This window comes from Cololabis saira, chromosome 18, assembly GCF_033807715.1.
Source record: "Cololabis saira isolate AMF1-May2022 chromosome 18, fColSai1.1, whole genome shotgun sequence".
NCBI classification, from domain to species: domain Eukaryota; kingdom Metazoa; phylum Chordata; class Actinopteri; order Beloniformes; family Belonidae; genus Cololabis; species Cololabis saira.
The window spans coordinates 33,949,043-33,972,562 of record NC_084604.1 but is presented as its reverse complement, the minus strand read 5'-3'; the positions used below and the strand labels follow the sequence as shown (position 1 = coordinate 33,972,562).

The window sequence follows — 23,520 nt, the reverse complement described above, 5'->3', positions numbered from 1 at the left end:
ATGACTTTTGGTCTTGGCATGCGCCATAAAAACAAAGTGAACTGAAGTGGATCTAGTTGTCAATAAATATGTGTGCATATATACAGTTATGACATCCCATTTTCTTTATAAGCACGATGTGAGCAAACAAAAGCTCTGCCGGTGTTCTGCCAATCTTTGCTACCTGCCAGAAAATGCTACTTTGTGGTTCTGCGCATGCGCACAGTGGAGTTTCAAAGTTTGATTGGCACATCCATCATTTCTTGCACGATGTAAAATGGATAATATGGGATGTTGAGTATTTGATCCTTCAAAAAACTAATCATGACATGAATTGCTTTACACTTTGTGAATATTATACGATAAAGAGAAAAAAAAACCAATTCTAGCGTTTTATTTGATATTCATTCAGTCATTCGCATTTATTTAACCAGGCAGGTCATTAAGAACATTCTTATTTACAATGACGGCCTGGAAAGCGACAAAGAAGTGGTTTAGGGAGTAAAACACAGTAAAATTGTAGCTCTACAAAGGTAGAAAACCATTAGGGAGCATTTTTTGGCAAAGGAGCAGAAATTGGCAGAACACCGCAGTTCTAGTTAAACGAGACGTGACTGACACCTTGTGGACAGATTTAGTCACGATTAAGATCTTTTTGTGTTCTTCATTGTTTCCACGTCAATGTGAAAGTCAAATTTCTGAATTCAAAAATGTATTTTTAAAATGTTATCCTTTATGCGACAGGTTATTTATTAATTTATTTATTTATTAGTTGACGTAAACTTATTCTCCTAATGCCACGCCCACCAGGGTGACGTTTTTTTAATTTCAATCTTGGTTTCCTTTTAGAAAAAACAAATATAATGTTATTCTTCAATAGTATTTTATTTCTTAAGGGGAAAATATGCATAAACTGACATCAAGATGATTACAAATAATATAATATATTACAAGTAATAGCAGTGACCAAAACACCTGCAGAAATACTGCAGGAATGACATAGCAGCAGTTAAATGCAGCCTTCTGTAAGCTTTAAATATCCACTGGGCTTACATCAAATACATCAAAACACAACAATAAAAAACAGTTTTCTGAACTTATCAATATGATTCTGTCCTTCATAGGATAAGTAACATGGATCACTGCAAAAACTCAAAATCTTAACAAGAATATTTGTCTTATTTCTAGTTAGAATGTCTCATTTTAGTAAAGAAATCTCATTACACTTAAAACAAGACTCATCACTGGAGAAAAAAACAATTTTCACCTGTTTCAAGTAGATTTTCACTTGAAATAAGTATTTATTATTTGACGTAAACTTATTCTCCTAATGCCACGCCCACCAGGGTGACGTTTTTTAATTTCAATTTGGATTTCCTTTTGGAAAACAAATATAATGTTATTCTTCAATCGTATTTTATTTCTTAAGGGGAAAATATGCATAAACTGACATCAAGATGTCTGATATTATCATTATGATGCTGGTCCAGCCCCCCCCTCTCGTGTCTATCTCCCTCCTCCCACATTACATCATTGCAAACCGAGCACTGTATCCTGGTCGTGCGGCTCCTCATGAAGTGAAACATCATGCACCTGCAGCCAGAACAGCTGGAAAACCCAGGCAGACCCCCTGTCTGCATATGACCCAGCTGGCTTTTTTGATGCCGGTAAATAAAGTGACATAAAGGCGTAAAAAACAGCAGGTTGATAGGCGGGACTTCCTCCGGAGCCCAACTAACTGCCCGACTGTTTATCTCGCCTTGCAGCGCAGGGATCGCGACAGCGTCGCGTCTGATAACGAGGTAAGCGCGTTGACAGCGGCTCTTGCCTTTTGCATTTGCGCATTTTCTCCGTCTTTTAGTGAGATCGAGCTGCTGAACTTGTGCGTATCGGACTCGCTGTTGTTGCAGGCCCCTCAGCTCTGCAGCACAAAGGCTAAAACAACCCAGTCTTCATTTTTCTCCTACATTAGGACGGATCACTTCTATTATATTGGAGTGTATTTGGTTTCAGATCCATTGCAGCTGGTTAACATCAGTATGTATGACGCATTCAGTTCCATCATTGCTGAACGGAATTCAGAAATTGTGTGTTCATTTCTGTACCAAACTGCTGCTGCTAAGGTCAGATCTAGGATAAATAAATGCTAAAAACACTGTAAATAATCTAAAAGTATAATTTAGGATTTGTTGTCATATCCACTTCAAACAAGCTGCCATTCCCAAAATTTCTTCTTAGTAGATTCAAAGTGCCATATTGAATTTCTCGTCTTGTTTGACCCTCAGTTCAGAAACCAGACGATTTGTTTTATACATAATGTTGAACTGAAAACCACATTTTGACTATATAATAAACAGTTAATCAACAGATTAATTAGTCAATATTGATTAACTTGAATATTTCAATCTTATTTCTAATAGGTTAAACCCCAAATTCCTTCACAGTAATTATCATCTATAGGTAGAGCATAAGAGGAAATCAGCTAATACAGGTTTGATTTTGAACCTTGGTATAATTATTGGATATGTCCTTTCAAATTGATGGTCATATGGTTACAAAATGTGACCCTTTTCTCTTTTTTTTACCTGGGAATGTGCAACATTTGGTTTGAGCAAATGTATTAACATGTTATTTCATGGTCAGGATCATGGACATGTTAACAGTTAAGATTTGTTAAGATTGTCTTTTGAAAGTGGTCAAATCTACAGATTTAAAGGACTGAATAAATCCTGGAAGATCTCAGTCACTACCAACACATTGTTGGTAGTGACTGAGATCTTCCAATTCAATTCAATTTCAATTCAATTTTATTTATATAGCATCTATTACGACAGAAGTTGTCTCTAGGCGCTTTCCGGAGACCCAGAACATGAACCCCCGAGCAATTATTACATAAAAATAAACAATGGTAGGTAAAAACTCCCCTAGTGGGAGAAAAACATGAAGTCAAAAAGAGGTTCACTTGGTTGACTGAAAGTCAGAAGAAGAGGGGCTTTGGTGGGATGATGATTAGGATGCATAAAGACTAATTCAGATGGTTCTTTCCCACACATATACAGTTGCATCTTGTTAGTATTTATATTTGATGTGAGCAGTGTCTGGGGAAGTCTGTGCTGCGTCCTCCAGGGGTTTGGAGAGTTTGTTAATGAGCTACGCTGCCAGCTGCCAATATTTTTTTTCTTTTCCCAAGAGAATAAACTGTATATAAACAGAAACCTTGAGAGGAGCTGTGAGCAGGGTCTGTTCACCCCAGTGTTGTATCATTTCATTTGAATTTTTGTTTGATTTGAGCTACCTAAGAGTCCTGGACTCCCCTGGACCAAAAGTCATATCTTGATATTTTCTAGCTGAATGGTGATACTCGAAATATATCGATATTTTTTCTGTGCCATAATTGGGGTTTCCCCCAAAGCATTATAGCATAGCATCTCTGTTAGCTTCATTTTTTTCTGAGGCAAACCCTTAAAAAAACAGTCAGTTTTAATACAAAGCCTCGTGCCAAATGTCACACAGGTTCCTTTATTAACAGAGGTCTGCACAATATCAAAATGTATAAAACAAATGAAATAAAAATAAACTGCCTGCATATATAGAATAAAAATGCTTCTTGAATAAAATAAAACAAATATCCCTTTCCTGCATAACAACTAAATTAAAATACACTGTGCAATTAATACAATGTAGACAGTAACAGGCAGACTTTTCCACTGAGGTTGACAGTTGTGCAAATAACAAAACATTTGTGCAAATCTCAAATAAAACATTCAAGTCAATTTGTCACAAAATAAGCTATATCAAAATCATAAAAAAAAGAAAATGTAATAATCGATATAAACGATATTGTCTCGTACCGTTTGAAAATATATCGATATATATTAAAATCTCTATATATCGCCCAGTCCTATGTGGATGGAAACGTCTTTAAAAATCTGTATGCTATTATGTTTTAATAGTACCTTTATAGATATTCAAGTATGCCGTGTTGTGTTGTAATGCTATATCATCACAGATCCTGGTATTTGAACTGTGTGTTGAGCTGTGGAGTTTAAGAGGAGAGCTTTTGAATCCTGTATTTTCATGTGACAGACCACATCCATTCACCCTAATGCCCGAAGAACCCAGCAGTTTTAATTAGTGATGAACTTCTACTACTGTATTATTAATACACGTTTAGTTTATGATCTTTGACTGTAAAGTACTTTGGTCAAAGTATTTTTTATATTCTTTTTTCAATGGGCTGTATAAACAAATTTGACCTTGACCTTGACAGTGGTCTTGAAAACCTTTCCTCAGCCTCTGAAATGATTTAAAATAACGAATCAGGTCTTCTTTCAATGCAGTGGATTCTGACGTGTCAAATTTCATTCGATATCTGTTTTTGGCCTTCCCCAAGCATACAGAGACTCCTCCAGAATCCAGAATAGTATGTGTAGTAGAGGATGGACATTTTTAAACATTTTAGTTTAGAAATATCATTCTTAAATTGCTTGACTACGTGTAGTCGTGCGGACATTTCTGTGGTTCTCGTTACATACTCACTTACAGATGGTCCTGGTTTAGTTTCGCAAAATAAAATCCCGATTTTTTTCTCTGAAAACCAGATTTTCGATTTTGATTTTTTTGATAAAACTACAAAAGACAATGGAATAAATTGTTTCAAATATTTTATCTTTATTTTTAAAGAAAAATAGCAAACAAATTTCCCTATTGGGAATGAAGTGAAATTGAAAGATACTGTAAATACTCCTTGAGTTTAGTAAAGTGACAACATTTACAATTTTCTTGACCAAACAAGGATGACTAGACGAGCTCTGTCTGTAATGCAGCCAGCTGCAAAAAAGGAAAATCGATCGTCTTTATTAATAAATCCGATTTAGATTTAAAATCGATTAATCGCACAGCCCTAGTGCAAAGTTACGCAAGACATTTTATTCTAGCATTGAAACACATTCTTATTACCCCTGTTCCATGATTGTTTTCTGTTTGTTTTTTTTTTTACTCTAAATTAGACTGGAGTATATATTTTTAGGGGTGGGTATTGGGAAGGACCTCACGATACGATACGCATCACGATACTTGAGCCACGATACGATACAATATTGCGATGTCCCGATTATGCGATATATCCCGATATATATCGCGATATTCTACATGGTTCACCGAGAAATTTAAAAATGCATTACACATCTTAAAATCCAAGTTGTATATATGTACATCAGATGATAGTGATAAGTCATTGGACAGACTGAGTCAAAACAATGTAATTCAAACTTTCCATTTTAATATGCAACATATTTGCATGAAAGAAACACTGAAACACAATGAAAAGTGCAGTGTGTGCATTATTCTTAGATACAAAATACTCAAAATAAAATGCAGTGTCTCACCCACACAGAAATTGAAATCACAAAAATACAGTACAGCTAGGGGTGGGCAAAAATATTGATACGGCAATATATCGCGATACATACATTGAATATCGATATCGTATCGGGAGACTATGTATCGCAATTAGGGCTGTTCGATTAATCGATTTTAAATCGTAATTGCGATTATGTAATTAGAACGATGTTAAAACGTGAAAGTCGTAAAATCGATTTTTCACTTTTTTTATTTTTATTTTTTTTGTCTGCACACATATTAATGATTGATACCATATTAATGATTGATGGAAATACCTCTCAATACCTGCGACAAGTGCCCCATCGGAGAGGCTCTTTAGTGTAGGAGGGGGCGTTGTAACATGCCACCGGGCATCCCTCAAGCCAGATGCGGTAGACCGGCTCATGTTCCTTGCAAAAAACTTGCAAATGTGAATAGCAAATGTAATGACTGACATTACACACCTCTACCTCCTTCATGGGTTGCATTATTATTTAGCATGCAAAGACCCAGTTTAGTTTAATTAGAAAATGTCTTGTTTTATTTAATTGGAAATATAACTTACTGTATGTTTGCAAGTGCTGATTTGCTGATTTTTTTTTTTTCAGAGATAAAACTTTATATTTTATTATATTTTTTAAAACTTTTTTTCAACTTATTTTACAGAGTTTTGCACTTTATTCATTCATTTTTGGTTTAATAAGAGCAAAGTTTGCACTTAAAGCCCAATGGGGCAAATGTTCAATAAAAAAACAGCATATTTGAAATCATTTCTTTGCCTTTTGTCAATTCACAAAATAATCGTAATCGTAATCGAAAATCGGATTTTGAGAGAAAAAAATCGAGATTTTATTTTTGGGCAAAATCGAACAGCCCTAATCGCAATATATTGCCGTATCAATATTTTTGCCCACCCCTATATTTTATAAAACACAGTAAATCATCTTAATTTCAGAACGTGATAAATTATGTGAGAATCATTGCAGTTTTGAGTTTATGCATTTAGAAATAAGAGGGTGAAGCTTGAGCTGGTTTGTGTATGTGTTTTGTAGGTTGTGTCGTTACACATTGCATGATGCAGCGCTGCTTACTCCGGGGAGGCTGCAGTCCTCTCTTCTGCCTGTGGGCCTTGCTGCTGCTCCTGCCGCCGGCCTCCCTGCAAACCCCCAACCAGCACGAGCATCGGGAGCACGGCGACAAAGACCGACCCAAGCTGCTGCTGGTGTCCTTCGACGGCTTCCGCTGGGACTACATCGACCGCGTCCCCACTCCCAACTTCCGCAGCGTCATGGACGAGGGGGTGAAGGTGGAGTATGTGGAGAACGCTTACATCACCAAAACCTTTCCCAACCATTACAGCTTGGTGACGGGGCTGTACGCCGAGACGCACGGCATCGTGGCCAACGAGATGTACGACCCCGCTCTAAATCTGTCCTTCTCCATGGAGACAGATAGCATCTACGATTCACGGTGGTGGGAGGAGGCCGTGCCCCTGTGGGTAACCGTTCAGAAGGCCGGGGGACGTAGCGGGGCTGCCATGTGGCCGGGCTCTGACGTGAAGATCCACGACACCTTTCCTACCCAGTACCTCCTATACAACGCCTCGGTCTCCTTTGAGGCCAGAGTGCAGAGGATTATCGAATGGTTCTCTGCACCCGATGACAAAGCCGTGGATTTTGGGGTTCTTTACTGGGAGGAGCCGGATGAGAGCGGCCACAACCTGGGACCTCAGAGCCCTCTGATGGATGCGGTCATCGCTGGGATTGACGAGAAGCTGGGCTTCCTCATCAATGAGCTAAAAAAGTCTGGGCTTTATGAGAAACTGAACCTTGTAGTTACCAGTGACCACGGGATGGCACAGCTTTCCCACGAGAAGATCATAGAGCTAGATGAATACGTGGACAGAGACCTGTACACCTGGGTGGACAAGAGTCCAGTGGTGGGAATCCTACCCAAAGAAGGTAACAACAAAGATGTTTTTAGGGAGAACGACATTGCTCAGTAACACCCAGTAGCTGCTGTGAGATTTCTAATCTGTTAATCAAATCTAAGCTAAATAAGGTTCATATTAGGCATGGGCGGTTTGGACTAAAAAATGTATCATGATAATTTTTGGCATTTATCCCGATAACGATAAAAATGACGATAAAAAAAATACCAATTCAACTCCACCTTTTCAACTATAAATCTATCTCACTCTCAGATCCGCCATGTTTGTTACACAAACACGTCAATTATCCTTTTATAAACGTTTAATTTATCCTTTTTTCTTTCTTTCTTTCTGGCTCATTTCTTTCTTTCTTTCTTTCTTTCTTTCTTTCTTTCTTTCTTTCTTTCTTTCTTTCTTTCTTTCTTTCTTTCTTTCTTTCTTTCTTTCTTTCTTTCTTTCTTTCTTTCTTTCTTTCTTTCTTTCTTTCTTTCTTTCTGGCTCATTTCTTTCTTTCTTTCTTTCTTTCTTTCTTTCTTTCTGGCTCATTTCTTTCTTTCTTTCTTTCTTTCTTTCTTTCTTTCTTTCTTTCTTTCTTTCTTTCTTTCTTTCTTTCTTTCTTTCTTTCTTTCTTTCTTTCTTTCTTTCTTTCTTTCTTTCTTTCTTTATTTCTTTCTTTCTTTCTGGCTCATTTCCTTCCTTCCTTCCTTTCTTCCTTCCTTCCTTCCTTCCTTCCTTCCTTCCTTCCTTCCTTCCTTCCTTCCTTCCTTCCTTCCTTCCTTCCTTCCTTCCTTCCTTCCTTCCTTCACGTACGTTGTGCGTGGATTTAACGCAGAACCATATCCGGCTTTACACAAACGTCATCAACGGGAATTTTTCTTTCTTTCTTTCTTTCTTTCTTTCTTTCTTTCTTTCTTTCTTTCTTTCTTTCTTTCTTTCTTTCTTTCTTTCTTTCTTTCTTTCTTTCTTTCTTTCTTTCTTTCTTTCTTTCTTTCTTCCTTCCTTCCTTCCTTCCTTCCTTCCTTCCTTCCTTCCTTCCTTCCTTCCTTCCTTCCTTCCTTTTTTTGACGGTATATCATGAACGGTAAAATATCGCCCATTCCTGGTTCATATCAATACACTGACTTGGTCCTTTAATGTGCTCACAATGGAGATTAATAGTTGCATATTTGAATAGTTTGGTTTTCTTTAATTCTCTAGTAATGTATAGGCCTGTGTTGAAAAAATCAATTTCCCAATTCTAAATCGATTCTCATATTAATTCCTAAAAATTGATTCATATGTCTAAAGATCGATTTAAAAAAAAAAAATTTTTGGGGGGGGGATTTATTTATTTTTTTTCTTTTATTTATTTACGTATTATTTTTTTTCATCATTACATTATAACTTTTGGTTATTTTTTTGTTTATCTCCAAAAAAGGAATGTTTTGTTGTACACTAGAATAACTGGTGCCATGTTTTTGCCTTTAAATATGTTTAAAGGTAGGAAAACATTAAAGTGTTAGGTTATAATTGCATAAATTGTCTATATTTCATTACTTTATATACTGTCTTGGGGTTACATTTGCAAAAAATGCTAAAAACCAAAATCTCAAAAATGAAAAACCAAAATAGACCGAAAATGGAACAAAAAAAAACGGAATGTGGGAAAAAATAAAAGCGATTTCATCCGTCTCTGTTTCCTCCCTGGATCTGTTTGGTAATTCTGACCCACATGATGTTTCTGAAAGCAGTTCTATCAGCATTCTGGGAGCTGATTGGTCCTTACAGCATCATTAGCTGCAATACTTGCTGTTTAATCTCAATATAATACTAGTAGTAATATCTTGCAGAACTACAGTCATATAATTCATGCAACAGCTCAAAAAACAGTTTTAATAACACTAACCCAAATCAATATCGGAATCGAAACGAATCGGATCGAATCAAGTCTTGATAATCGATTCTGAATCTTAAAAATTGGAATCGAATCGATTCTTGACATTTGAATCGATCCCCAGCCCTAGTAATGTAGCTTCCCCCCGAAGAAATGTATTTGCAGTATTCTTTAGATGTATAACTTTGACCCCTTCTTGTTATCCATCTTTGTAGGGAAACTCAATGAGGTGTACAGTTTGCTCGTGGACGCAAACCCGAACATGGTGGCGTACAAGAAGGACAACGTCCCCGAGCACCTGCACTACCAGCACAACGTCAGGATCATGCCCATCCTGCTGGAGGCCAAGGAGGGCTGGACCATCATGCAGAACAGGACCGGACACTTCATGCGTAGGTTTTTCTCCAAACCAGCCATAATGAAGCAGGCTTTATCATCTGGTTTAAGCCTCGTCTTTTGTCTGCTCTAATAATAGCTTCACAGGAGATTTATTTGAGTCCCTGAACCAGCGCGTGCCCGTGTTAGACAAAGCATAATTAAAAGAAGACAGCCACATTAGTGATCTCACAGGACCGGCAAGGATGTGTGTGTGTGTGTGTGTGTGTGTGTGTGTGTGTGTGTGTGTGTGTGTTGCCTCTGCGACTTTGATCACACAGCCTCGAGATGGAATTCTCTTTTTTCTCCATAATTCCATGAAAGTCAGTGACCTCGTTTTTGAGACTGGAAGCTTCAGACCGCTGGAGCGGAGTCGGTGCATGCCGGATAATTTGACTGCTTAATTCCTGGTCTCTGGTTGAAGGCGCGTTCATGGGTGAAAGGATGGGGTTGAGTCAGCTGGAAGGACAACCTGCTGAAAATAACGTCACGTCAGCACGCTGAGCTGGATGGATGCAGTCTGATGCTTTAGTGGTTATTAATAGGTGTTTGAGACAAAAATAGACTTAGGATGAAAACAACTGTCAGTGCAGGAATGGGTGATATTTTACCGTTTATGATTTACCGTCAGAAAAATTCCCCACGGTAAGAATTTGTCATCTCACGATAAAAATGATAAATTCCCGTTGAAGGAAGGAAATAAATGAGCCAGAAAGAAAGAAAGAAATGAAAGAAAGAAAGAAAGAAAGAAATAAAGAAAGAAAGAAAGAAAGAAATGAGCCTGAAAGAAAGAAAGAAACAAACAAAGAAAGAAAGAAAGAAAGAAAGAAAGAAATGAGCCAGAAAGAAAGAAAGAAAGAAAGAAAGAAAGAAAGAAATGACCCTGAAAGAAAGAAAGAAAGAAAGAAAGAAAGAAAGAAAGAAAGAAAGAAAGAAATAAAGATATGAGCATGAAAGAAAGAAAGAAAGAAAGAAAGAAAGAAATAAAGATATGAGCATGAAAGAAAGAAAGAAAGAAAGAAAGAAATTAGCCTGAAAGAAAGAAAGAAAGAAAGAAAGAAAGAAATAATAAAGAAATAAAGATATGAGCCTGAAAGAAAGAAAGAAAGAAAGATATGAGCATGAAAAAAAGAAAGAAAAAAGAAAGAAACGAGCCTGAAAGAAAGAAATAAAGAAAAAAAGAAAGAAATGAGCCTGAATGAAAGAAAGAAAGAAAGAAAGAAAGATATGAGCATGAAAGAAAGAAAGAAAGAAAGAAAGAAAGAAAGAAAGAAAGAAATGAGCCTGAATGAAAGAAAGAAAGAAAGAAAGAAAGAAAGAAAGAAATAAAGAAAGAAAGAAAGAAATGACCCTGAAAGAAAGAAAGAAAGAAATTAGCCTGAAAGAAAGAAAGAAAGAAAGAAAGAAAGAAAGAAAGAAAGAAAGAAAGAAAGAAAGAAAGAAAGAAAGAAAGAAAAAAGAATAAATTCCCATTGGTGTAGTTTAGTAGTATTTAGTATCTTTTAGAGCAGTGTTTTGGCTCCAAAGACTGAATGTGGTGATAGATTTATAGTTAAAAAGGTGGAGTTGAATTGATATTTTTCTATCGTCATTTTTATCGTTATCGGGATAAATGCCAGAAATGATTGTGATAAATGTTTTAGTCCATACCGCCCATCCCTAGTGGTTATTAATAGGTGTTTTAGACAAAAATAGACTCATGATGAAAACAACTCTCAGTCATCCAGTGTTTTAAGAATTACATTATAGGTGATATTGCTCTTATAACTATTATTTTGTCTTCTCTTTATGATTTATGTGACTTTACTAGATGAACACAATTAGGATATAATTATTTGGACACTGACAGTTTTTGTTATTGTTATTTTAGCTCCTAAAGACTAAACTGATTTGAGGTTATTCATGTCCAAATTGGTGGACAGTTCAGAAACTACGTCTCTTTGATATGTAAAACCTTTTTCTTTGGCTCAAATGTCACCAGACAATTTGGTCCAAAGCCGTTTTTTATGTATAGAAGTGAAATATTCCTTCATCATCCATCAGCCGAGCAGCTGAAAGGTCTGCCGTTGTGGCATTTGCATCTGGAAGCCGTTGCTGTGAAGCAACGACACGTGCTGAAAGAAGCTCTCAGCACAAGGGAAAGCGGTCATCCTCAGGCGGCGAAAGCAAAACAAATTCACCAGACAGACATACAGCGGGAAAAATAGAGGTGGCTGATTAATTAGTTCCAAAAGAGAATAAAAGCATGTAAAGAAAATATAAATAAATCAGAGCGGTTGTGCTAAAGCTTTCCTTGGACAGATTAAACGTAGATCAACTTGGATCAACTTATTCTTGAATGACAGGATCAAAGAAAATATTCCAAGCACCAACCGCAAAAACACTTGCAAGGCACTGTGATGACACGGGAAAACTCTGCTTCCCCTGACATCAGTCACGACATCGTGTTTATTGATGAAATGGCGGAAACCAGAAGCCGCTGGATGAATTCCTGCGCGTGCAGCCAGCCAGGACTTTTCCAAAGTCAAGAACTTGATCAGACGGCAGTTGCTTAGTTACTCATCTGATCTCAACTGGACTGATATGCATTTCACTCGCCGGGCGGAAAAGAAAAGACGCAGCAGCAATTCCTGACAGAAGATCGGCATTAAAGGTCTGGCACATCGCAAAACGTTAACAAAAAACAACTATGTGCAAGATCTTTCCTTTTGGAAAGGCACTAATAGTGAGGAACAAGATATTTGTCTTAACTGATGCAGTAGCTTCTCCTTTCACGATTGAAAAGTCACAATTTTGGTGTGGACTAACCACACAAAGCAACCACAGAGACTGGGCTACTAAAATTGGATGAACAACCACGTCACACCTTTTTAAAACCTGGAGGGATAATGGTGAACAATCACCTTTGAGAATGAAATGTATTCTGACTGAAGTACAAATATCTCGATATTTTCTAGCTGAATGGCGATACTCGATATATATCGATATTTTTCTGTGCCATAATTGGGGTTTCCCCCAAAGCATTATAGCATAGCATCTCTGTTAGCTTCATTTTTTTCTGAGGCAAACCCTTAAAAAAACAGTCAGTTTTAATACAAAGCCTCGTGCCAAATGTCACACAGGTTCCTTTATTAACAGAGGTCTGCACAATATCAAAATGTATAAAACAAATAAAATAAAATAAAAATAAACTGCCTGCATATATAGAATAAAAATGTTTCTTGAATAAAATAAAACAAATATCCCTTTCCTGCATAACAGTTAAATTAAAATACACTGTGCAATTAATACAATGTAGACAGTAACAGGCAGACTTTTCCACTGAGGTTGACAGTTGTGCAAATGACAAAACATTTGTGCAAATCTCAAATAAAACATTCAAGTCAATTTGTCACAAAATAAGCTATATCAAAATCATTAAAAAAAAAAAAAAAATTAAATCGATATAAACGATATTGTCTCGTACCATATCGCGTTTGAAAATATATCAATATATATTAAAATCTCGATATATCGCCCAGCCCTACGTCAATCTTTGAAATCAAATGGAAGAAAATCAACACGAGAACTCAAAGTGGTGTTTAGTAGTGAACGTGGGTTTCTACTCTCACAGCCTGAAGGGCTCGTGGGACGAAACAGCCGTGTCATCTCAAGTATGAACACCTTGTCACTTTGCTTGGGAGCATAAAGATTAGATGCTGGAACGGGGGATGGAGTCCAGACTCTCCCTGTTACAGAGGGATGGATCATCAGGGAGGAGGAAGTAGCATCAGTGGGGGTGGGGTTATTATATGGTTCAGGCTTCCTTCAGTTCACCAAGCGTTTTATGTGCCTGATAAAAATAACATCAGCTGGGTGCCTGAACTTACTTATTCTTTTCTCTCCTCACATGGCCTTTACATATATATTGAGATGACAATGCTAGATTCATTGTTGTTAAACTGTGAGTTGTAGGGATGGGCGGTATGGACTAAAAAATATATCACGGTCATTTCTGGCATTTATCCTGATAACGATTAAAATGACGATAAAAAAAATACCAATTCAACTCCACCTTTTTAACTATAAATCTATCTCACTCTCAGATCCACCATGTTTGTTACACAAAAACGTCATCAACGGGAATTTATCCTTCTTTCTTTCTTTCTTTCTTTCTTTCTTTCTTTCTTTCTTTCTTTCTTTCTTTCTTTCTTTCTTTCTTTCTTTCTTTCTTTCTTTCTTTCTTTCTTTCTTTCTTTCTTTCTTTCTTTCTTTCGGGCTCATTTCTTTCTTTTGGGCTCATTTCTTTCTTTCTTTCTTTCTTTCTTTCTTTCTTTCTTTCTTTCTTTCTTTTGGGCTCATTTCTTTCTTTCTTTCTTTCTTTCTTTCTTTCTTTCTTTCTTTCTTTCTTTCTTTCTTTCTTTCTTTCTTTCTTTCGGGCTCATTTCTTTCTTTCTTTCTTTCTTTCTTTCTTTCTTTCTTTCTTTCTTTCTTTCTTTCTTTCTTTCTTTCTTTCTTTCGGGCTCATTTCTTTCTTTCTTTCTTTCTTTCTTTCTTTCTTTCTTTCTTTCTTTCTTTCTTTCTTTCTTTCTTTCTGGCTCATTCCTTCCTTCCTTCCTTCCTTCCTTCCTTCCTTCCTTCCTTCCTTCCTTCCTTCCTTCCTTCCTTCCTTCCTTCCTTCCTTCCTTCCTTCCTTGCTTCCTTGCTTCCTTCCTTCCATAAATCAACTTTACAAAAAAAACGTCATCAACGGGAATTTATCGTTTTTACCGTGAGATGACAAATTCTTACCGTGGGGAATTTTTTTGACGGTTTATCCTGAACGGTAAAATATCTCCCATTCCTAGTGAGGAGTGGATCATTTTCCCTCATGCACTGGTCACTAGTTCATCTTTAAGGTTTTACTTAGTTGGTATTTTCCCTCATTAAAATCTTTGCTTTTTCATTAATGTGATTCTTAGCAATAATTAATTTACAACAAATATCACACCTACTCATGTGAATATATTTCTTTTTCTCTTTTTTTTCTCTCTCTCTTCAGTGGGAAACCACGGCTACGACAACACCTTACGCAGCATGCAGCCCGTGTTCGTGGCCCGGGGGCCCGCCTTTCAGCAGAATTACGTCAAAACGTCCATGCACTCTGTCGACCTCTACCCCCTCATGTGCCACATCCTGTCCATCGCGCCTCTACCCAACAACGGTTCCCTGGTGAGGGTTCAGGATCTCCTCTCCTCAGTGCCGACCGCCCCCGCGCCCACTCAGCTGCCCCCACCCATCCCCCCCGAGGTCCCGGGCTACTCCTACGCCCCGGTGGTGGGTTCCTTCATCGGCGTGGTGATGGTGCTGGGCTTCCTGGTGGTCTACATCATTCTAGTGACTCTCAAACAGCAGCCCGCTCTAAAACGCAGAAGCTGGGAGATGTCCCAGCCCTTACTGCAAGAGGACTTGCACCTGTAGCTGCAGAAGCAGAGGAGGAAAGAAGAAGAGGTATTTTTCCTTAAGGTACTCTCTTCTGCCCAGAAGTATCTACGAAACATTTCCCCTTACACCACTAAATGTGATTGTGCTGCTCTTTACATCGATCGGAGATCAAGGGAATCTAATTTTAGCCTAATCACTGGTAGCGATAGATTAATCACAAGAGAAATGTTAACTGTATTTACTTCTGGTGCAAGCTTAATCAAAATAGTGAGCCTTTACATGTTTTTCGGGGGGTTTTTTGTGGCTTTGATTGTGAATTTTACTTAAGATCTCAACATTTTCATCGTCATGTACTAAATAGATTAAATGCTAAGAGTGGAAGTTTAACAGTGGATTCTGACAAGTGTGTGTTTTGTGGTGGCCAAAGCTAAGACTTGACTGAGGTCGAGGTGTCGGTGTGCTCGAAGTGAACTCGTTTCCTAGAAGTCTTCGTGGATGTTGTTTAAGGCCAGTTCCAAAAAAAACCTGTGATGCCCTTGGAACTCTGATGGGAAGTCCTTGAGGATCCTTGTAGACCCACATGTAGCACGAAAACCCCCCGTGATGCCCAACCAGACGAAAAGAGTTAAGAGCAGTTTCCATGAAAGTGTTTGCACCCTGTTTGGAGGAGAAATGACATCCGTGTTCCTCATACCTTGATTATTCATCATCATGACATACATTCAGATGTCTGTATTGACGGCCGTCGGTGTCTTCTCGTTATATTCGTTGGATACAGCGTATATGTGCTAAGTAGAGTGACATCTGGAGCAAAAGATATTCCAAATCAAGTCTAAGGACTTATCCACATGTGCACTAGAAACGGGGAGTGACCAGAAGAGAGCTTTTCACTTGTTAACTGATGGTAATATTAGTGGCATGAACCTTTTGAATACATTGATTTGCAGAAACAATGAAAGGGCTCATCGCCAGGGGGGGCTGGAAGCAGCAGATGTTAAAAGGCAGACAACTGTGCACACTAGGGCTGGGCGATATATCGAGATTTTAATATATATCGATATATTTTCAAACGCGATATGGTACGAGACAATATCATTTATATCGATTTTAAATTATTATTTTTTTTGTTTTTTTTTGTTTGGATTTTGATATACCGTATTTTCTGGACTATAAGCCGCTACTTTTTTCATAGGTTTTCAACCATGCAGCTTATACAAAGGTGCGGCTATTCTGTGGATTTTTCTTCCACCGCTCGGGGCGCTTTAACCGGAATTAGAATCAAAACTAAGACAAAATAAATGCAAAGAAGAATACGCTACTTCTTCTTTAGCAGATAGAAGTAGGTAGAAGCAGATTTCAAACAGATAAATAGATAAATAAATACCGGTTATTTTCTCTTGGTTCTGTCCCGTTTTAATCAGCAAAGTTTCTGCCGTGTTAAAAGGATCTATTTAGGTACAAACATGTACATCATTTACAGTTCAAAATCCTTCTGTACATGTAGTAAATATCTAATCTAACAACAGAAATATCTGCGGCTTGCATATCTTTTTTTTTTAAATAGAGCGGATGCGGCTTATATACAGGTGCGGCTTATAGTCCAGAAAATACGGTAGCTTATTTTGTGGGATATTTGATATTTGTTTTATTTTATTCAAGAAGCATTTTTATTCTATATATGCAGGCAGTTTTTTTTTATTTCATTTGTTTTATACATGTTGATATTGTGCAGACCTCTGTTAATAAAGGAACCTGTGTGACATTTGGCACGAGGCTTTGTATTAAAACTGACTGTTTTTTTAAGGGTTTGCCTCAGAAAAAAATGAAGCTAACAGAGATGCTATGCTATAATGCTTTGGGGGAAACCCCAATTATGTCACAGAAAAAATATCGATATATATCGAGTATCGCCATTCAGCTAGAAAATATTGAGATATGACTTTTGGTCCATATCGCCCAGCCCTAGCGCACACCTTCAGACAATCTCACCTCTATGGCTTTCTTAGCCTTGCACTCATTCGTTCACAGGGAAGCTGAACTAACATGTGAAGATTTTCAGACCCCCATTTACTCTCTCGCCTCCGCTTTCATGGCTAGCTGACTGAAAGTTACCAAAGCCATCACCCGACAGTCCAGCAAGCAGTTCCTCCGAGTCATACCGACACCTTTACACCCCGATGGACGGCAGTCGGCTTGATTTATGCGACATTTTCAAATCTATGCAAAAACGGATTTGTATGTCACGAAGCGAAGGAGGACCAAAGTATTGTTGACATTTTTTCCCACCACTCGTTCTTCTTGTGGTCTGAGCACTGAATAAGATGTTACTTTTGATCCACAAATGCTGTGATTATTCTAAAGTATTCAAAAGCCTCCTGTTGTTTTGGGGAGACTTCCTGGCCGTGGTCACTGTTACTTCTGAATGTTACGTGGAAGCAGATGTTCCATTTAAGACTCAGCGTGTGAGGTTACTTTCATCTGTGTTGGTCATTTCATGAGCTGATCACGTCACGACGCTGCGCTTTAGTAATCATCTACCATTTGCCTTTAAAACCTAACAGAGAACACCTCTTTATAGTGTGCATTTGTTTGTGTCGGTTCGTCTTCTGTAGAGTCCAGATGTGTTGCGAGGGCATTCTCCTGCTGTGGTGATTGTGCACTGCCCTCCTCCACGCTGGCTGTCACAACCATGGCCATATTGTTGGTGAAATGTGAAGTGCAATTGCTATTGGTCAGTATATTGATGTAGGGATTTTAGGTTTAGTTGTTGTTTGGGTATGAAGACTTTTTTTTTAGCATGATTTGCAAGAACTGATCCCCTAATTTGCACTACGGGAAAAAACAGAGGAGAATAGGGGGGTGAGGTCAGATGCTTTTTAGGACATGTAGTCTGTAATTTGCACTTCTAGCTCGTAGTCGCAATTTTAAACATTAAAAAAAAAAAATACAGGGAAGGTGCCTCTGGCTTAAAAGCTTTTTAATTAAGTACATTTTTGATCAAAGAAGACGGAATCCAAATAAACTGCTCCGATATTTTTTCATCACCTTATGAGAACGAATTGGTTTAATTTTCTTTTAGCTTTTCGATGCATTGATTGAAACCTCTGCCCCCCCAAAAAACGACAGACATCACTGTGATATATGCTTTTTACAAAACTGAAATTGATAAATTTAGAGTATTTATATGCGCACGCACCGTCAATTTTTTCTGATCATTTTAATATTTTTAGTGTTGTCTGATAATTTCCCCTGATTTGTTGACAGATACATTAAATATATTAGATTATATTTCAAAATTATTCATTTTAAATTGTTAGAAAAGAAGAAATGTCCTTTTATTTGCTTGGATTTGAAATGTGGATGTTTAATATTTGACTGATAAATTAACTATCTTTGCCATGTTGGTGCAATTAAAGAGTCTTCTGAAAATAAAAGAACTTATAAGAAACTCAATGTGGATAGTTTTTCTTTTGGTTCTTGTTTTTATATGCTCACTTAAAGGGGAAATGTTATTAAAACAACAAAAATGTGTTTGAAAGCGCATATTTGCCGTTTTGAAGCGGCCAACAGCTCTAAAACTTTTAGATAATGAAGACGTACAGTATGCACATATATGTTATATTTAAGTGGGTGTTTGAGGTGACTACCACCTCTAAAACTTTCACATAGCACAGGGATCAGCAAACCGCGGCTCTAGAGCCGCATGCGGCTCTTTAGCACCGCCCTAGTGGCTCCTGGAGCTTTTTCAAAAATGTTTGACCTTTTTATTTTCCTTTTTTCTTCTTTTTTTTCCTCTTTATTTTCTTTTTTTTCTCTTTTTTCCTTTTTTTTTCTTATTTTTTTCCTTTTTATCTCTTTTTTTCTTCCTTTTTCCTTTCCTTTTTAATCTCAACATTTTGACTTTTTTCTCGACATTTTGACTTTTTTCTTGAGATTATACTTCAACATTAATCTCGATATTTCAACTTTTTTCTCGAAATTCTGACTTTTCTTGACATTTCGACTTTTTTCTTGACATTTCGACTTTTTTCTCGACATTTCCCCTTTTGCCATTTGCCTTCATTCTAAGACTTTTCATTTTTTGCGGCTCCAGACATATTTGTTTTTTGTGTTTTTGGTCCAATATGGCTCTTTCAACATTTTGGGTTGCCGACCCCCGAGATAGCACAACCCAGTCACTTTGTTTCAGGCTTCCTTGGTTTAAAAAATGTGGTTCAGTAATGTGGTTAATATTTAAGGGAAACTGTGACATCTCACTCCCAGACTGGAACCGATTTATGAAAAATATCCATCTTTATGGTCACCAAGTTTCCTGTCTTGCTGCATTTGCTGCACCTGTGAAGTTGGTAGGTCAAAGAAAAAGAAAAAAAAAAAGAAAAAGGTACACCCAGAGGGGCGAGGTGAAAGGTGCTGCTATGTGAGGACTGGTTGAAAGGAATGCAGTTATACAATACACCATATCCCTGTGGTATTTTGGTCAAAACAGACATTTAATTGGTTCCTCAGGAAAGTAGTCGACATCGTTTATGGCCTTTGATTTCGTGTGGTTGCCTAATAACTTCAACACTCTGCAGAAACAAAGCTAAAAGTGAAACTTAATTTATATCAGCACACAGCAAACAGATAATACTTACTTAAAAGGAACAGTGGATATAAAAGAGCATACACAGCCCTGTTAAAATGCTTTTTGTAATTTATCGTGATCCATAACCCGTACAATTCAATTGAAAAACAAATTTAGATCTGGCCTCTGGCTGGGCCATACCAAACCTCCTGAGACCCTGCATTCTCATATGAGGACATTACATTTCTGCTATTCTGCGCCATGATACTTCATTTGTACAAACATTGACCCATTGTCCTCATCCGGGACCCCCGCCTGCGCCATCTAGTGGTCTCATAATGAAATTACACTCATTTGGGAAAAAACAAGATGGCTGGGATCTCAATGAAAGTCTTCTATGGCAGCTCCCGACAGAAATATGGACAAGGTAAAAATCCTAACCTAATTTTATGATTGAAACTAGTATATTTATGCACAATAACGTCTGCAGCTTCACATGGCATGCTTTTTTGATATATTTGAGTAATATTAGCAAGCTACAACGTCTGTAAACATGAAGTACTCGTGTGAGGACATCAGGTCTATCTTCACTGCAAACACGTAAATTCTTTCCAAGAACATTTGTCTTTATTTCTAGCCCAAATGTCCAATTTCTAGTCAAAATAAGTCTCATTACACTTAAAATACTTGTTTTTAGATTTCCATTTGTTTAAAGCACATTTTCACTAGAAATAAGTAGAATAATCTGGAGCAAGTTTTTATTTCCTTGTAATAGGAAATAAACAATTGAAAATGATATATAAATATAAATTATATAGAGATATAACCTAATACCATGTTTTTACTCTGTAGCACTTTATTTCATTCAAAATGCTGAGTATATTGCAAATAAAATGTATAATATTTTTATTATTAGAACCTGACCAGGATGTGCAAGGATGCAGGGCAGGTCCAAGAAAGGGAAATAGAGAAAAATAAACCCATTGTCCTCATGTGAGGCCATTGGATTTGACATAGTTCAACAGCATATAGAAAGCAAAAAATTAATTTCAACAAAAATTAGGTCCTACTGATCCCAAATAGTAGGGAGACATAAAAAATGCACATCAAACAAAACCCCGGGTCTCAGGAGGTTAAACTCTGTCTGGTGAAGCCAGTGTCTTGTTGATTTTGATGTATTTCTATACGCTCTCTATAGCAGACGCCTGAAGGTCTTGGGTCAAAAGTGACCGGTTTTTGGCACACATTTCCATCCACCTTGACCAAAGCCCCAGTTCCAGCTGAAGAAAAACAACCCCAAAGCATGATACTACCACCACCATGCTTCACCATTAGTGTTGGTTTTGTGCCAAACAGCAATTCAGCAAAGTATTAATTCAAGGGCATGCACACTTATGCAAACAGCTTATTGTGTATCTCTAAATTCAATTGAATTAGACAATGTACTGATCATATTAAAGGTGGGGAAAGTCTTAAAGTTGTCGATTGTAGTCTTTTTTTTTTCAAAATCACAAAAACGTCTACATATTGATTTGTACAGTTGTTGTTTTTTTCTTCAAAGTCAAAGTAGCTTTATTATCGTTTCTTCATATGTCAGACATATAAGGAATCGAGAGGACGTTTCACACTTCCCTCGGTGAAACATATAAAGTGCGCAGGACTTATATACAGGACTGTCTCAGAAAATTAGAATATTGTGATAAAGTCCTTTATTTTCTGTAATGCAAAAATGTCATACATTCTGGATTCATTACAAATCAACTGAAATATTGCAAGCCTTTTATTATTTTAATATTGCTGATCATGGCTTACAGTTTAAGAAAACTCAAATATCCTATCTCAAAAAATTAGAATATTCTGGGAATCTTAATCTTAAACTGTAAGCCATAATCAGCAATATTAAAATAATAAAAGGCTTGCAATATTTCACTTGATTTGTAATGAATCCAGAATGTATGACATTTTTGTTTTTTTAATTGCATTACAGAAAATAAAGAACTTTATCACAATATTCTAATTTTCTGAGACAGTCCTGTATACGTCCATAGTTTATGAGATCATTGAGTGTGATTCATAGTCAAATATCCCTGAAGGTACAGGCCTAGGCATTTGCATTTTTCACGTGTTTAACTTGCGGATCAAAGGTCTTTTATGAGATATCGCTGTAGTTTTCCCCCAGCTCAGTCAGTCAGAGCAGGCGGACCGCACCGTGCGCCCACGACTCCGGAATTCTTCACCCTCCTTCTAACACCGCTCCTCGCCCCAAAAGTCAAGCCACCTATCATGGACAACATCTACGACACCGTCGTTGAGGGAAACGCTGTAACCGAGCACCGGGATGGAGCGGACAGCCCCGTCCCAGAGCGCGCGTATGAGCGCGCAGGTGCGGCCGAGGAGCGGCTGTACAGCCAGGTGGAGGTGCACGCCTCGGCGGAGGACGGGGACCGCGACTCCCCGGTCTACATGGAGGTGAAGGACGCGAGCAAACGCCGCTCCCCGCCGTCCAGCGACGACGAGGGTCCCAAAGGTGAGCCGGAGGCCGAGGCGGAAGAGCTGGACGGCGATGCGCACGACCGGTCCAGGCGCGCGTCAGCCTCTTCCAGCCACTGCTCCAGCCACGGAGACCCCTGCGACGACCCGCCTGTCCAGGATGAAGCCGGGGTCCTGGAGAGGATGCTGATGGCGTACAGCCAGGCAGACAGACCGGAGGACACCTCGGACTACAGCCCCACCACTCTGGAGAGCGAAGACGCGGAAGAAGAGAGCGGCCCGGCGGCGGATCCCAGCCAGCCCGACGTCTCCTTGTTCGTCAAGGTAAGAAATTAACCCCTCATTGCAAAACATAAATGACCAATTATAACTTAATAATAATAATAATTATTTCTGACATTATCATGATATATTGTTTCATATTATTATATTAAGTTATGAAATCTCTTGGGATGTTAAACTATAGTATTATATTGTTATATATAATAGTATGGTGATATAATTTGGTTATATGTTATAATATTTTATACAAATTATGTTATATTAGGATATTACTATATTTATTATTCTATATTTATATGATATCATGCTACACCACTCTATATAATAATTATCTATTTGTTCACTCTCGAATCTATATTCTCAATTTATGTACCTATTTTCATCACCTTATTTACACTCAAACACGGCACGCACACACACACACACACACACACACACACACACACACACACACACACACACACACACACACACACACACACACACACACACTGATGCTGTATTGTCATCGTTTGCACTGTATGTTAATAAATAAAATTTAAAAAAAAAAGTAAGAAATATAACCCCGATCAACGCACGGGAAAGTGGACTCCTAGTAGGCCTACACCAGTTTGGCTCAATGTCAAGGTCCAGATGCATTTGGAAAAAAAAAAAAAAAGGATCAGAATTATTGAATTTACTTGATCTCTTACGTCAATATTGGGAACTGAAGCAAAATGCTCATTGAAGCCTCAATGTCTTCTCATCTTCATGATTAAATTACTAAAACAGTCACATAGTCTACAGTAGACTCAGATTAGGATACCAATAAATACAATTATCAACTGGCATAACCTGCCGGATGATATTTGAGTTCAGGCGAAGTTTGATGACATAACTTTGTTGCATAACATTATACTGATAAGCTGCTTATTTCATTTATTTTCTCCTGGTATAGTTTTCCAATAAAGGCTAACATCCTAAACTGCACTTGAGTTCAGGTAGAAACTAGCAGTATTGGACCTGGAAGGCCTATGTGTGTGTGTATGTATATATATATATATATATATATATATATATATATATATATATATATATATATATATATATATATATGTATATATATATATATATATATATATATATATATATATATATATATATATATATATATATATATATATATATATATATATATATATATATATATAATCTGAAAACAAGCCAGCACTGGATGAGTACAAGATGACGATGAGCTGTTTA

At 37.5% G+C, this 23,520-nt stretch overlaps 2 protein-coding genes across 4 annotated transcripts in view; both read left to right on the top strand.

The window, feature by feature from the left end:
* The first annotated feature begins 1,522 nt into the window (after window positions 1-1,522).
* enpp5 (ectonucleotide pyrophosphatase/phosphodiesterase 5) lies at window positions 1,523-18,340 on the top strand. 3 transcript variants are annotated; one of them, XM_061746774.1, is made up of 5 exons: window positions 1,535-1,646; window positions 1,746-1,781; window positions 6,414-7,322; window positions 9,380-9,556; window positions 14,560-18,339. In XM_061746774.1, exons 3-5 carry the CDS (start codon window positions 6,434-6,436, stop codon window positions 14,976-14,978), a joined length of 1,485 nt encoding a protein of 494 aa, XP_061602758.1. In that variant the 5' UTR covers window positions 1,535-1,646; window positions 1,746-1,781; window positions 6,414-6,433; the 3' UTR covers window positions 14,979-18,339. The 3 variants fall into 3 exon arrangements, with proteins under 3 accessions (XP_061602757.1, XP_061602758.1, XP_061602759.1); XM_061746773.1 differs by having other exon boundaries at window positions 1,523-1,781; XM_061746775.1 differs by lacking the exons at window positions 1,535-1,646; window positions 1,746-1,781 and adding an exon at window positions 1,852-2,016 and having other exon boundaries at window positions 14,560-18,340.
* Window positions 18,341-21,671: 3,331 nt separating this feature from the next.
* Window positions 21,672-23,520, top strand: part of clic5b (chloride intracellular channel 5b) — a 28,600-nt gene continuing 26,751 nt past the window's right edge. The window contains exon 1 of the mRNA XM_061746491.1: window positions 21,672-22,320. Coding sequence (XP_061602475.1) covers window positions 21,790-22,320 — 531 coding nt within the window. The 5' untranslated portion in view covers window positions 21,672-21,789. The remainder of the gene's footprint in view (window positions 22,321-23,520) is intronic.

Excerpts from the sequence above, each read along its gene's own strand:
- enpp5 (XM_061746775.1), top strand. The coding sequence starts at position 6,434 with ATGATGCAGCGCTGCTTACTCCGGGGAGGCTGCAGTCCTCTCTTCTGC. Across the intron at positions 7,323-9,379 it reads GGGAATCCTACCCAAAGAAG|GGAAACTCAATGAGGTGTAC; the intron begins GTAACAACAAAG and ends CCATCTTTGTAG. Across the intron at positions 9,557-14,559 it reads CAGGACCGGACACTTCATGC|TGGGAAACCACGGCTACGAC; the intron begins GTAGGTTTTTCT and ends CTCTCTCTTCAG.